The sequence below is a fragment of the Aulonocara stuartgranti genome, assembly GCF_965226115.1.
Source record: "Aulonocara stuartgranti genome assembly, chromosome: 3".
NCBI classification, from domain to species: domain Eukaryota; kingdom Metazoa; phylum Chordata; class Actinopteri; order Cichliformes; family Cichlidae; genus Aulonocara; species Aulonocara stuartgranti.
Window position 1 is genome coordinate 55799213 of NC_138941.1, and position 16129 is coordinate 55815341.

Consider the following 16129-nt stretch of genomic DNA (forward strand, 5'->3'; position numbering starts at 1 on the left):
TGTTTGGCCCATGTGCAATATGCTTGGTGTGTGCAATATTTTTCAGTCCCGTGAAATATTCTGGTAGAAGTACCATCTCCACGCAAAATGACCATGGCCTCTCCATACTTTTTTATTTATTATATAATGGACATTTTATTTATGTTTCTGTTTCTGTTTCAATGTTTCTTGCACATACACTATGTATAAAGTGTCACTCTCATATATGCTTTTTATTTTATTTAATTTATTTATCCCCCCCCCCCCCCTTGTTGCATATTGGTTTCTCTTCTTCTTACTTTTGCACATTTGTGGTCCAGCTGCCCAATTTTGCTGTGCAAGAAACTGCACAACGACAATAAAAAGCTCTAAGTCCAAGTCTCTAAGTCTATTAAATTTATTGCTCTTGCAATCATATGGCACGTTGACTTGTGAGGGAATTTTAGATGGCACTCATCATCAGAAAGGTTGCCGACCCCTGGGTTAAAAAGACAGTATCACTCTCAAACTGCTCCTCTTCCTGGAATGAAGCACAGCCTGAAAATCCTCTTTTTCCTGCTTAAACACAGGAACTCCTCTCTCTCCAAATGTTTCCTCGTTCCCTCCCCTTCAGATCTGCACTTTGAAGATGGGTGTAACCAACATGTGGTGACATGTAAGAGCTGACAGGCTCCATTCACTGCAGAAATACAGGTTTTTGAGATCAGAGCTCAGACGAGTTTCAGTTATTACGAAGATAAACTCACACAGTCACTGACACTGAGAGGAGAAATGGCGCAGAAAGGAGTTCAGCTGGACCGAGAAACCTTCTCTTGTTCCATCTGTTTGGATCTACTGATAAATCCGGTGACTACAACCTGTGGACACAGCTACTGCAGGAACTGTATTAAATCCCACTTTGATGGAGAGGACAGGAAGGGAATCCACAGCTGCCCTCAGTGCAGGAAGACTTTCACACCGAGGCCTGTCCTGGAGAAAAGCACCATGTTAGCAGCTTTAGTGGAGCAGCTGAAGAAGACTGGACTCCAAGCTGCTCCAGCTGATCACTGCTATGCTGGACCTGAAGATGTGGCCTGTGATGTCTGCACTGGGTTGAAACTGAAAGCCATCAAGTCCTGTTTATCTTGTCCAGCCTCTTACTGTGAGAAACACCTCCAACCTCACTATGATGCAGCTCCATTAAAGAAACACAAGCTGGTGGCCCCCTCCAAGAAGCTCCAGGAGAACATCTGCTCTCGTCATGATGAGGTGATGAAGATTTTCTGTCGTACTGATCAGCAGAGTATCTGTTATCTCTGCTTGATGGATGAACATAAAGGCCATGAAACAGTCCCAGCTGCAGCAGAAAGGACTGAGAAGCAGAAGGAGCTCGAGGTGAGACGACTAAACATCCAGCAGAGAATCCAGGAGCGAGAGAAAGATGTGAAGCTGCTTCAACAGGAGGTGGAGGCCATCAATGGCTCTGCTGATAAAGCAGTGGAGGACAGTGAGAAGATGTTCACTGAGCTGATCCGTCTCCTCCAGAAAAGAAGCTCTGATGTGAAGCAGCAGGTCAGATCCCAGCAGGAAACTGAAGTGAGTCGAGTCAAAGAGCTTCAGGAGAAGCTGGAGCAGGAGATCGCTGAGCTGAAGAGGAAAGACGGCGAGCTGGAGCAGCTCTCACACACAGAGGATCACAACCAGTTTCTACACAACTACCCCTCACTGTCAGCACTCAGTGAGTCTACACACTCATCCAGCATCAATATTCGTCCTCTGAGCTACTTTGAGGATGTGACAGCAGCTGTGTCAGAGACCAGAGATAAACTACAGGACATTCTGAGAGAGGAATGGACAAACATCTCACTGACAGTCACTGAAGAGGATGTTTTACTGTCACCAGCAGAGCCAAAGACCAGAGCTGGATTCTTAAAATATTCACATGAAATCACACTGGATCCAAACACAACTCACAGACGTCTGTTATTATCTGAGGGGAACAGAAAAGTAACATTGATGAAACAAGAACAGTCTTATTCTGATCATCCAGACAGATTCACTGGATGGGAAGAGGTCCTGAGTAGAGAGAGTCTGACTGGACGTTGTTACTGGGAGGTGGAGTGGAGAGGGAGAGGAGTTGGTGTTGCAGTCGCATACAAGAATATAAGCAGAGCAGGGAGGGACAAAGAATGTGGTTTTGGATACAATGACAAGTCTTGGGCATTATATTGGTACACAAACGGTTATAGATTTTGGCACAACAATGTCCACACTGTCCTCTCAGGTCCTCGGTCCTCCAGAGTAGGAGTGTACCTGGATCACAGAGCAGGTATTCTGTCTTTCTACAGCGTCTCTGAAACCATGACTCTCCTCCACAGAGTCCAGACCACATTCACTCAGCCGCTCTATGCTGGACTTTACCTTTATGGAGTTGGAGCCACTGCAGAGCTGGTGTAGTCTTTACATTTTAGAAGCTGAGAAGTTCAGTGGTCCATTGATGTGTGAAAATAATATTGCACTGATTCAAACTGTACTTACATTTATATACCTTACATCAATATAAATCTGAATTTGTTCTTATGGCTGATAATCATGTGAGTTTAAATGATACTACTCTTCATATTCAGCATGTTTGAAATCTGTCATCAGTCTGGTTAGTGCTTTTATTCTGTAGTTGCTGTAGTGGGTTGTCAAATGCAACAATATATTGGAGCTGCAGTGATTTATCAGTTAGTCAATGATTAGAGAATTGATTGTTTTATCATTATTTTAGTCACATTTAAAGCTGCTTCCAGTTTCTGAAATGTGAAGATTGTTGATTTTCTTGATCATATATGACTGTAAACTTAATGTCTTTGAGGTTTGAACTTTTAAAATGTAACAAAACATTGAATCCTCAAGGTTTTTGATATTAGATTATCATTATTGTATGTAAAGTGATGACATTTAATGTCTTTTTTCGTATGAAAATCTATTCACATTTGATCATTTATACATGTAAATATCAAAACTAAATGATACAGGCCTGAGCTGTGTCTGGCAGGCAGAGCGTCTCCACAAATCTGATGCTTCTGATTTGGAGAAAATGAGCTGAGGGAGACACCTGGTGGACAAACACAGACATGACAAGAACAAAGACTAATGTGCATAGCGGAGTAAAACAGCTAGAAATATTTGTCATGCTTCAGAAAAAAGAGTTGGAATTTTTTTTTTTATATGAATGTTGAATATGTTGTATTGGAATTGATTTTTACTGATGGATGATTCGTTGTAAAAAGTTTATTTCTGTGTTATTATGATTAAAAGTTAAAACAAATATATTGTACACTTTTTGAGTGACAGAGGCAGAAATGTCTCTGTCCTGCATGTAAATTTGTCCTGTAAAGTTGTTGAAATAATAAAAAATATAAAATACAACTCAGTGTTGCCTGTTAAGCTAGAGAGGTCTTTGTTGGGAAGATACTTACACAATTCATAAACCAGCAAGAAGACATTTTCCCAGAAACAGAGTTTTGATTAGTGGACTCGACAAACAGTTTGAGGCTGATTTGGCTGATATGGGTGAATATTGTGCAGATAATGATAATGTAAGATATTACTGCCATGTATAGATGGATTTTCTAAGTATGCATGGGTCAGATGTCTTCAAACCAAGGCAGCAGCATCTGTTGTAGCTGCTTTTAAGGATGTTCTGAGTGAGAAACTTCAAACAGATGAAGGCGAGGAGTTTGGTATAATATCACACATTTCTCAGCATAAAGCTTTTACTGTTTAACCTCAAAGCGGTTTGATTTGAGGCCTGCAGTGACAAAATAATAACTCACCCTTAAAGGTGTTAAACCTAAATTGACGAGTCTGTTTTGAAAATGTAAGGAGTAGAAAGTAAAACGTCAGAAAAATAAGTACTCAAGTAAAACGCTACTGCAAATTCTACTTAAGTACAGTAAAGAAATATTTGTACGCTACTTCCTTCCTTCTTCTCAAGGCCCTGATGCTGATTGCCACACTGTGTTTATGTGCTAAAAGAGAAACCGTTTCCTGCCTTGTTACTAAAACTGATTCTGAAGCACAACTTCACTAACTCAGAGGGTAGAGCAACCATTGCAGTTTGTCTCAAAACAACTGTAATCTCCAGATTTTGACTTTTTTTCTAAAGTGAATTACGATTTGAATCTCAAAACTGCAACTTTATTTTCAATGTGACCCATAATATTTTTTTTTAACGTGGCCCTAATACTCCTTTGTGCAACAACAATTAACTCGAGAAGCTTTATAAGGTAAAGACCCTACAATAATGCGAAGAATACAGAGAAAACCTAAGAGTCACATGACCCATTATGAGCAAGCACTTTGGCGACAGTGGCGAGGAAAAACTCCCTTTTAACAGAAAGAAACCTCCAGCAGAACCAGGTTTACCAAGGGGTGGGAAGTTTTAAGCCTGATCTTAAGATAAGATAAGATAAGATAAGATAAGATAAGATAAGATAAGATAAGATAAGATAAGATAAGATAAGATAACCTTTATTAGTCCCACACGTGGGAAATTTGTTTTGTCACAGCAGGAAGTGGACAGTGCAAAAGTTATGACGCAAAAATTAGAATACAATAAGAATAAATACAGTACACAGCTGTACAGAATAGAATAAAATAATATACTATATACAGTAGAATAAAATAGAATAAAAATATACAATAAGATAAAAATAGAATACGAATGCTATATACAACTGAGTAAAAATACAACGATGCCAGAAAAGATTATTGCACTTAGTGTTATAGCTAGAGAGGGGCTCTAACTCCTGAATCCAAGCTGGAAGCTGGTTCCACAGAAGAGGGGCCTGAAAACTGAAGGCTCTCCCTCCCATTTTACTTTTAAACACTCTGGGAACAACAAGTAGGCCTGTAGTGCGAGAGTGAAGGGCACAAATGGGGTGATATGGTACTACAAGGTCATTAAGATAACACCGGGCCTGATTATTTAAGACCTTGTATGTGAGGAGCAGGAGTTTGGATTCAATTCTGGATTTAACAGGAAGCCAATGAAGGGAAGCCAATATAGAAGCTATATATATACTGAGCTCTAAGACACTTTATCGCTTAAGGATTTGCACATTTCACGAGGGGTGGGAGCAGCTTGAGCACCTGAGACTTCCTCCTCAGACTCATCAGATGTGTCTGTGTCTTCTGATTGATGCTCTATACCGTTGTCCTTCTCAGAAACTGGATCATGCATATCGCTATTCTGACCTATGTCCTCTGCCTCATTAGGAAAGTTATGGTCGAGAACCTGGCTTATTGTGTCTTTATTTTCTCTTGCTGAAATCTGGAGTGTGTACTCTGTAAGTCACCATCTAATCCTAGCTGGCCTGTACATGCCTTACATGTCTGCATATTTTCTTTTCAGTCTTTGGAAGCAGAATATTAGTGACTACCTATATATAAACAGGCAAAGAGAGAAGGTCCTGAATAAATTCTCTCTCTGTGTGTCAGAGAGCTTTCAGTGTGTTTATGATATCAATTTTGGTAGTACGTGTTGTTTTATAGTAACAACAAAGATCATTACTTTTGTCAGACTATTTTATAATGTTGTAACATTTATTTATTTATTTGCTTTGTTCTTTTATCAGTTCCCAGAGTCAGAACCAGACATGGAGAAGCTGCATTCAGCTTTTATGCTCCATATGGGGCAATCGTGGCTCAAGAGTTGGGAGTTCGCCTTGTAATCGGACGGTTGCTGGTTCGAGCCCCGGCTTGGACAGTCTCGGTTGTTGTGTCCTTGGGCAAGACACTTCACCCATTGCCTACTGGTGGTGGTCAGAGGGCCCGGTGGCGCCAGTGTCCGGCAGCCTCGCCTCTGTCAGTGCGCCCCAGGGTGGCTGTGGCTACAATGTAGCTTGCCATCACCAGTGTGTGTGAATGGGTGGATGACTGGATATGTAAAGCGCTTTGGAGTCCTTAGGGACTAGTAAAGCGCTATATAAATACAGGCCATTTACCTTATATCTGGAACAAACTCCCAGAAAGCCTCAGATCAGCTGAAACACTCAGTTTATTTAAATCCAGGTTGAAGACTCACCTGTTCTCAGCTGCATTTGACTAAAACACCAAATCCACACTTTTAAGCTTAAATTTCAAAACTTATATTTTAACTACTGATTTTATCTACTGTTCTGATTGTATCTACTGTTTTTTTAATCAATTTTAAATCATGCTTTTTAATTTGTTTTTCAATGTCTCTGTAAAGCACTTTGAATCACCTTGTTGTTGAATTGTGCTATATAAATAAACTTGCCTTCCCCTGCCTTGCCTTATACCATACAGTCAACAAATGTGAATATAATTTTAAATATGGCTTTATTGAAGATTATATAAAGATGAACATGAAAGGTTATTTGGTGAAGAATGCAAAAGATAAAAAGACAAAAATATAATGTACAGTTAATTTGCTATTAATTAGCCCTCTTCCGAAAAAATAATAAAGGCATTATAACTGTGACTCAGTTTTGTAACTATAATCAGAGTGTAGATTTCGCCTCGTGTCGCTTTGTGGCGCTGTTTAGAATTGATTTCTTTAAATCCAACAGAGCGCTTTAAATCCTTCAGGTAAACAACGTGTGGTGACCTTCAAAATAAAATACCTTAGAATTTCTTTGGTAAAGGTTGACTGTCAGAACACCTGCTGGACATTATTTATTAATGAATTAAAGCGAATTATTGGTGAATTAAAGTTTTAATCGAGCACCACAGACTTATAATTAAAAAAGTAAAATGCTTTTATGTCGCAGAGTAATAACCGGAACTAACAGTCCACATTTCCGTAACTTTACCAGTGGACCGTGGCCCAGTCAAAACAATGCAGCCGCGCTGGCCTGCTGCTGCACTTAGCTTTAAATCTCCAACAACTTATTAACGTGTGCGCGCACTCAGCCAACCGCCTGGTGCTTCACTCCTGTGGTGATTTCTCCTTTCAGTTGTGCGCATTTAGGAGTTTTTTTCGTGGGTGTTTCTCATCGAGTTAACGGTGGAGGCTGGAAATGGAGACTGCTAACAGGCGTCTGCTGCTAGGTAGCCTGAGAGTAGAGGAGGGGAGCGGCTAAAAACAGCCTTTTTTTCTTTCTTGTGAAAAAGGGGAGTATAAGCGAGTTAAACACGCTCCTGGTGGTTTTGCCTTGTAGCATGGTGGAGTAGGAGGCTCCAGCGTTGAAGCTACCGGGCTCCTCCGACCTACCGACACACAGCTCGCTCTCACCCCGGGGAGGCTCGTCATGGCCCCGGGCTCGCTGGTGGCGGCCTGCCGCAGCCTGGCCCTCTCTACGTGGCTGCTCTCCTTCTGCTTCGTCCACCTGCTGTGCCTGGACTTCACCGTGGCCGAGCGGGAGGAGTGGTACACCGCCTTCGTCAACATCACCTACGTGGACCCGGCCACCTCGGAGCTGCGCACCGAGAAGACGGAGTGCGGGCGATATGGCGAGCACTCTCCGAAGCGGGACGCCAAGGGGGTGTTGGTCCTGCCCGCAGCACCGCTCGACCGCCAGGCCTGCGACCCCAACACCCGCTTCGCGGTGCCCGCTCAGGCCGGGGCCTGGGTGGCGCTCATAGCCCGGGGCAACTGCACCTACAAGGACAAGATCCGCCACGCTGCAGCCCACAACGCCTCTGCGGTGGTCATCTTTAATGTGGGCTCCACCAACACGAACGACACCATCACCATGCCAGGTAGATGATGCTCTGCTTTATTCACCCCAATAAATGCGCATTTAACTGGATTTCCTCCCTCTGAAGGAGGCTTTGTAGAGCTTTTCTAAGTTGGGTAGTTTGCTGCTGGGGTGAGCTATGGGGATTAAAGGTGACGTGTTCAGTGTTTCTCTTAATTTCTTAATAAAAATGTCATGGAAAGAGTCCAACTCACGAGGTCTTTCTGTTATACGGGATGTGTTGCATCTTTCAGAGTCATTTAGTTTTATGTCAAGTCCAAGGACGAGTGCACTCACACTGGGGACTGCTTTACTGTGGACTCTGAGAAATAGTTGAGGGTAAAATGTAGAAGTGTGTACAGGTTAAGTTGGTGTCAAGTATAAATGTAGAACATAGCCACACTGACACCACCCATTGGTTTGACTCATTTTTATATGTTGTTGTTACGACCCGGCTCAAAAGCCGCAACATAACAAAGGAGACGAATACCAGCGTGTAGGTGAAAAGAAGTTTTATCTTAAAATGGCATAGCAGGTTGGCTCAAATGGCTGGGGCCACCAAGGCAAAGACTAGTGCACTCCCCGAAAGCTTGCCTCAGGTATGCTTTTATCCACACCTGAGTAGCACCAGCTGAAAACACTGAGACGATTAGAAGCTGCAGAGGGACGTAACAGTTGTGGTTGGTGTTTTGGTCTCACCTGTTGGGGCAAGAAATTGCCCCATTTAGATTAGAGTAGGGATGGCCAACTCCAGGCCTCAAGGGCTGGTGTCCTGCATATTTAAGATATCAGTTCATTACCAGAACTTCAAGACATGTTGAGGAGGTAATTTAGCCATTTAAATCAGCTGTGTTGGATCAAGGACACATCTAAAACCTGCAGGACACCAGCTCTTGAGGCCTGGAGTTGGCCATCCCTGGATTATAGGGTGAAGTGAATGGCTAGAACACTTAACAAGTTAAGTCTGAAGTAAACACACTCATGAAATCTCACGGTTGCACCCACCAAACCACCCGTCCGTCCATTTCCTGCTGCTTTTCTAGGCAGTGGCAGCCTGAGTAGAGGAGCCCTTCCTCTCCTTGTCCACCTTCTCTGGCTTTCTCAGGCCAGTTGAGAGACATAATCTCTCTGTCATGTCAGGACATGACATGAGCCTACCCAGGGCCTCCTCTTGTGAGGGCATACCGAAAACACCTCACCCAGGAGGCATCTTAATCAAATGGCTGAACCACCTCAGCTGGCTCCTTTTATTGTGGAGGGATAGCCGACCCTGAAGCAGGAAACTTGTCAATTCACCCATAAAAGCTGTTCTTAAAAAGAAAGTACTCTCTCAGTCTCTTGAATACTTCGAGTCATGCTATCCTTTCCTTGTGACAAGGAATAGCATAGACTCTGAGTTTCTCAGACTCACTGAGGTCTTCACATCTGAACAAGGTCCAGCATCTTCAGGGCGGTGGAGTTGGCGAATTGCACAGTCTGATCAGCGTACTGGCAGGAAGCACAGGCGCTAAATGATTATCGGCGTTTGACCTTTCAAAATAGTCCCGCAAGGATTTTTTGGGTCGTAAATTGGAAAAAAATAATAAAAATTAGAAAATTTTGCATTTCCTGCGAAAATGCTGTGTGGATGCCTTAACGCTGAAGATGTCTGCTGAAAAAAGCTGAAAAAGTTGAAAAAAAAAAAAATGTTGCCCTGAGCAGGATTCGAACCTGGCCCTTCAGGTCTCAAGGCGGCTATTCATCTCACTGCACCAAACTCTTTCTCACACAGAAGAGGTGGAGAGACTGACAATTGTGCTGAAATGAGCAGAAGCGGCTGAGTATTGTGCTGATAAGAGGTGAAAAGGCTGAAAACTTTGCAGAAAAGAGGTGAATCAGCAGAATTTCTGCTGAAAAGTGTTCAATTAGCAGAATTTCTGCTCAAAAGAGGTTTTTGCTGAAAACAGCTGAAAAAGCTAGTATTTGTGCTGAAAAGTGGTGAAAAAACTTAAAATTCTAATGAAAAGGGGTGAAAAAGCTAAAATTTGTGTTGAAAAGAGTTTAACTGTTAACTGAAAGAAATGTTGCCATAAGCGGGATTTGAACCCTCCCAGTCTGAGAACAGATGCTCAACTCACTGAGCTAAAACACAGGTCAACCCGGCAAGGAAAATCAGTGAGGCCACGGATGAAATGGCAGAAATGGGCAAAAAATATTGCAAATAAAATTCAATATCTCAAAAAGTATAGAAGTTATGAGCACCAAAAGTCATAGCACACATTAGCAGAAAGAGCAGAATTTTTTTTAAAGTTTGAATGGCGAAAATCGGATGAAAACTGTGGGAGTAGTTGAGTGCCAAAAAGTGTACGGAAGCAACTAGTAAATAGTGGAATAAAGAATAAAGAGAAACAGGAACTCAATAGTGTGCCTATTCAGGCATCCACACAATAAATAAAAAAATACACACGATGTAAACCAAAGTATGGGACCTTTCCTCTTAATATTTGAGTTCAGTCTTATTGCCACAGACGTATGAAATCAGGCACCTGGCCATGCAGTCTGCTTTACAGAGTGGCTCTTTTTAAAGACCTCGCTGAATTATGAGTGTGGTGCTGTAATCTGAGTCCACCGCTGCAAGAAGTCTGCTCAGTAAAAGTTTGAGTTGGCTACACGGGTAACAACTCCCCAGTTCAGGACAGAGTGTACAGTTATTTGAGTTCATTTATATTCATGGTTGTGACTCTATATGTTTATATTGTATGTCTATGAATGTTAACATTTTCCTCATGAACTGATGCGGGCGGGCATGCATTTGAATATCTAAAAAGTGAGTTGCACAGCAGATTCAGGCAGGAAATCCAAGATTTTCTAGCAGAAAAGTTTTGGAGTTTGGAACAAGGATGCAGGTTTGTTATAAAGAAGTCCATCATGTCTAAAAACATTAGTGGATTTGTAGATGACCTGTATGTAGAAGGATCATTAATGTTGCAGTCATCTTTGTCTCCAGGTCTTTGATGCTCAGATTTGTACCATAAACACACCAGGATACATCTGCCTTTCATCTCCTTTGACATATGAGGTGCTTATTCTGTTAGTTCTGTACAGACTCCGCCCCCTCATGTCTTTATATTTTGCTAGGAAAATGGGAAATACCTGCCTTACATACTGTATTTCCATGTATTGAAATACAGTATGTAACAGGTGGTACAAATTAAGTGAAACTGAAAGTCAGTTTTTGATATGATGACCTTAATTTGTCAACACAACCTGAACTATCTTGTAATTTCTTTAAGTAGTCTTCAGGAAAGGTTCTCCAGGCTTCATGTTTTGGGGCCTTTTAGTTCTGTTCTTTATCGCGATGATCCAAACGACAATGCTGAGGTCTGGGCTCTGGGACCAGTCCATGACCAATAGTTTTCAACTATGTGTGTGCATTTTTTTCCCTTCCTATCTGTGTATGCTTTTACTCTATTGGCTGTGTGTTAGGTAAAACTGGCATGCTGAAAAATAAAGCTGTCATCAATCAAACGCTTTCCTGGCCGTACTGCATGGTGGGTTATAATTTGACAGTACTTCTCTGTGCTCATAATTCCATCAGCTTTGAGAAGATGCCCAACACCACTGGTTGAAATGCAGCGCCAAACTGTGGCAAAGCCTCCAACCTGAGATCAACTGAAGGGTTAGATGTATCTCGCAGATCCGGAGTCGGGTTTTTGCTGCTTATTTCTGTTCTGTTTTGAAGCCGGCTACTTCATCTTTTGTCCGCCACTTGTATCGTTTCCAAAGCATCTGTAAGGACTGAGAGATGCTGATTTTTCAGCTAATAACTCTTTAGGAATCACTTTGTTGGTGCAAAAATATTTAACGTCTGTCAGACTGTATTTTTCAAACTAAAGAATTGGGAACAAATTATGTACTTGTGCAACAGGCTGCTAGTAACAAAGTGCATAAATACAGAATTTAAAATATTTGATAACTTGTGTTATTTATTGACACAACATTGGTCCTGTGAGTTAGGTGGGTTTTTCATGCTTAATTGATTCATAGGTCAGTGTTAACAAACAACAAAACATTCATGTGAAACTGGTCTGTTGCAAGGACTGATCTGAAAATAGGTGGAAAGGCAGCCAAAGTCATAAGAAAAATGTTGAAAGACCTTCAGAGAGCCTGCAGAGCTGTTGCTCAAGACCAGTGTAAACAAATTAAAGGGAAATCTGACTCAAAATGTAAAGAAATGAGGGCAGGACTTGTGCACAGTGCTGTATGTGTGGCACAGTGGTACTTACAGGCATAGTCGCTTATCGAACAGACCATTTTGAGTCCGAAGATCCCCTCTGTGTAGTAACGATCACAAATGCAGACTCGTTACAGGTTGAATGGGCTCAACCACCAAGGGCTCTTTCTGTGAAGCTGTATTTTGTAAAGTTTTATCAAGTCTTTTGTTTGAGATTTAAGTTTTCAGGATTTAGCTCATAGAAAAAAAGAATATTTTGGAGACTTAACAAGAAAGTAGTAATTTTTTGACCTTTTATTTGCATCCACTGGATTGGAAGAGATAGAAATCAGAGATATTCTCAGAGTTGCTGACTGAAGGTCTGTGATGCTTCTTTATCAGTTTATTTCCATTTGTTAAACGATGCTGTCAGTGGCCGTCATCCACACAGTGCCTCTCTGACAGAAACAGTCGTGTGGATCAGGGATTCCCAGCCCCGCTGCATCCACAGTGACTGATTATGGAAAACAGGCTCCTGTCATTCGATTATGTCCAGAGAAACTCCATGTGACGTTTGATGTTGGTCACGACTTAGCGCTGAGTTGCATAACAGGGCTGACTGCTCTGTAGCACCGTAAGTGGTGTTCTTTTGAGTCGCTCTGCTGCTGAGTGAAGTAACAGCTGTTTCTCTGACAGCTGGAAACTCCTTCAGGGATCCCTGGCAGGCCTACACACCCACATTTAGATGCCATGAATTCAGGAAGGGGGAAAAAGCCCTGGGTGGTTGGTTTGCTTTAAACAGTTCACGTTTTTCTGTGTCCAGGTTATTTTCTGCAAATCAGTCTTTGCACAGTCGAGTGCCCGTTAAATAAATTTTCCAGAAGTTCAACAGCTGGCCGGTCAGCCACAAGTTCAGCGACGCTGTGTTGTTTGGACATGTAATCATTTGGCTTCTTATTAAGAGCTGACTCATGTACTTGGTGAGGGCCATCACATAGCTTTTTCTTTAGTTTTTGCCAGAAAGTCAGATTCAGTTAGAGCAACCGTTAACACCCAAAGAGCCATTTGGACCCGGTTTCCACGCAAACGAAAACACTGGGAGCCGCAAATACTTTTTGACGTCTAAAATGCAGATATCACTGTATATATTGTTTTTTACTTTTATGCTTTGTGTGAACAACTAAGGTGTGTTGCTTATGAAATCCATGAAGTGCTACAGAGAAAATTACATTTTATTTATGTAATGAACACATTTTGAACTCTTAAAGAAATATAACAAAAGGAAAGACACCCAGCTGAACTACAGTGATCATTATTAAAAATAAATTATTATTATTTTTATATTTCAATATCACAATAATCTTCCAACTTAGAACTAAAAGTTTAAAAAGAACTAACATAAATAAAATACACTTCAGCTAAATACGTCTAATTTATTTCCCCAATCCACGCAGAGCCGCACTATACGGACTAAAGAGCCGCAGGTTGCCGACTCCTGAGTTAGAGCACTGCTGCTGAGACTTCACCGGGTGCCGGTTTATCTCGCAGGCTGAGCAGGCGACCATGTGCCACAAAGGCTAAATGCAGCAGCCTGGGTTTGACTCTGACCTGAGGCCCTGCTTGGTTTCCTCCACTCGTTCTCTCCTCCTGCTCTCCTGCCTCTTCACCACATTATATAACAACACAGTAACATTTTTGACTGGAAACTGACTTCACTGATCAGCAGAAAAGCTGCAGATTAAATACTCGCAGTAGGTGAGGATGAATCACGATTAATCTGCTGATTAGGTTTATCATGAATCATCTGCAGAAGGCAGGCAACTGTGCAAAATGTTTTTGTTTAGAGTGTGGTCTTGAACCTTTGTTCCTTTATCAAACAGTCGGTCCTAAACCAAAAGATGCTGTTTACTGTCCAGTCAGCTGCGACCAACAATTATTTGCAGGGTTTTTGCTGCACAATAAAGAAAAATTAACTTTCTCCAAAGGAAAATCATGAGAATTGCAGTTGAACTGATTTCAACTAAACTTTTCTGAGGGGCATTTCTTAATTGAGCAAAAAACTTTGGTTCTGTTTTGTGTGTTATTAAATGGATTGAAACAAGCAGGAAAATTATTTGCTTGCTGTTAATAATTCCAGTGTAGTGCTGACATATTTTAACTGACTCCTGCACACTATTAGAGCAGCATGGCATCGATGTGCAGCCTGGACAGCACCAGCAGCTCTCTCTGCCTCTCCAGGCTTTTGCTGCTGTTTCAGGAAGTCTAGCAAACGCAAACAAGCCTCAAAAATGTGAAGTTGAAGGTATGCAAACACGGGCAGCCAATTAAAAATATGAGTGTAAATAAGCTGAAGAGGATCCTGTTCAGCATGCTGAAATGACAAACAGTGAAGTTAATGTTAGAAACATGAGTCCTGAGGCTCTGCAGAGAGGTAATGCAAACATTAGTAAAGTGAAGCAGCGGTCCGAAGACAAGTTTACCTGACTGGCTCATGATGTGTGGATGGCTCTGACTTACAGTGGTCAAGTTTGTTTATAAGCACATTTAAAAATAACAAGTGTTAACCAAATAAGAGTAGCACAATAGGAGCCATAAAGAAGCATAATACAGAAAACGGACTGATCAGGCCACAGACAGGTTTTGGTGAAGTTGTAAGTTGAAGGGCCAGACTGTAAAGGCTGTAATCTGAGTACAACCAGAAGCATCTGGTCAGCTGACCTCAGTGATCTTTTAGAAGATCAGAAAGGTAACAAGGTGCAAACACAATTTAATGACTTAAAAACAAACAAAGTCTTCAGATCGTTTCTAAAATGTATCGGGAGCCAGTGTTAAGAAGCCAAAACGGGACGTGTGGTCTGATTTGCGGGCGCCTGTCAGGCGTCGAGCCAGCGCATTTCGAATAAAACGGCTGTCGATGAGAAATGAGTGTGCTGATTTGTAAAATACTCAGTAATGAGGTGCTGATGTGACAGAGACAAGAGAAAAAGGGAAGAATTTGCTCCAGTTTTGAAATGTGATTTTGAAACTCTGCGGTAAATGTTTTAATTTTTAAATAGTTCAACCAGCAGAAAGACGGATGGCTTCATGCCTCTGTCCAGAAGTGTGCACAGTGATCACGTAACAGGTCCTCTCCTACATTTTGCCCAAAGCCGAGCTCACATTTGTCCTTTTCCAGGCAACTTTTTTTAAAGGCATGTTTATTACTGAGCCTGCAGTCATAATACTCCTCAGTACAAACACTTTGTTTTTGGTGATTCGATTAATTCGTCCTGGATGTGGTTGCTTGTAGCCATTCTTGGCTTCTCAGCACAGCCAACCAGTGACAACAAAACTTCCTATCTGTACATCACCCATTACTATAACCTGTGAACTGTGTCATGAGCCACTGTGTCCCTGCCATTCTGTTTCTCGCCTAAATAAGGAAGTTCCACATGAGGAAATCCCAGTCACAAGGCCTTAATGTTTTCTCCTGTTTTCTATCTCTTCTTTTCTGTCACACCACAACCGGCAGCCGACCTCTTTACAATTTAATGTATTTAGAAATTAAATTGAATTGATTGACGTGGACAAAATAACATTAGTTTAACTTTTTATCTCTTGAAAGCCTACGAGAACCCTGCTGAGAGGTTTCTGTCACATTTCTGACCTGCTTATAGAAGAAAATGAGGTGTGGGTGGTCTTTGTCTGCGCAGCCACCCTTGGAAAAACCCAGAAACTATTCCAGTAGTCATGATTGGATGGATGGATACTTTATTGGTCCCATAAGGCAAATTGTTGTTGCAGCAGCATGATAAAGAGTAAAAATAACACAGCCTGCAATAAACAACAATTATTTGTTGTTTATTGCAGGCTGTGTTATTTTTACTCTTTATCGCAGTTGAAATAAAAGTGACTCTGGCACTCTGGAAAACTGAGACTTTATTTAGCTTTTTGGTCAGTTTATGGCAAAATAAGTTGATGTGGCAGGAAAGTGATGCCAAAACATCCACATGCAGGATTTCTGGTTGTAGAGGGGCTTTAAAAATCTCTGATATCGATGGAAATCAGTACTGTCAGAGTGAAAATGAAGTTGGTGAATTCCTCGGTTGGTCAGGAATTCACTCTGCTAATCCACCTGGAAAAAAGGTCTATGTGGAATCAGCTGCTTTATCGTCCCGTTTATCCGGCAGATTAGTTGGGAGCTGCTGATGACTGCGAGCTGAATCGGTCTCGCTGCGTTCTAAAGTTAGAAAAATGACATAACACCTGAAATACAGAAACATTTGCAGAGGAGCTCAAAGCCTTC

At 41.7% G+C, this 16129-nt stretch overlaps 2 protein-coding genes across 2 annotated transcripts in view; both read left to right on the top strand.

The window, feature by feature from the left end:
- Positions 1 to 677: 677 nt before the first annotated feature.
- LOC309699343 (tripartite motif-containing protein 16-like) lies at positions 678 to 2851 on the top strand. Its single transcript, XM_082522336.1, has one exon. It carries the CDS (start codon positions 751 to 753, stop codon positions 2413 to 2415), a length of 1665 nt encoding a protein of 554 aa, XP_082378462.1. The 5' UTR covers positions 678 to 750; the 3' UTR covers positions 2416 to 2851.
- A 4049-nt stretch (positions 2852 to 6900) lies between these two features.
- Positions 6901 to 16129, top strand: part of rnf150b (ring finger protein 150b) — a 28162-nt gene continuing 18933 nt past the window's right edge. Inside the window, exon 1 of the mRNA XM_082522484.1 lies at positions 6901 to 7674. Coding sequence (XP_082378610.1) covers positions 7224 to 7674 — 451 coding nt within the window. The 5' untranslated portion in view covers positions 6901 to 7223. The remainder of the gene's footprint in view (positions 7675 to 16129) is intronic.

Excerpts from the sequence above, each read along its gene's own strand:
- LOC309699343 (XM_082522336.1), top strand. The coding sequence starts at position 751 with ATGGCGCAGAAAGGAGTTCAGCTGGACCGAGAAACCTTCTCTTGTTCC.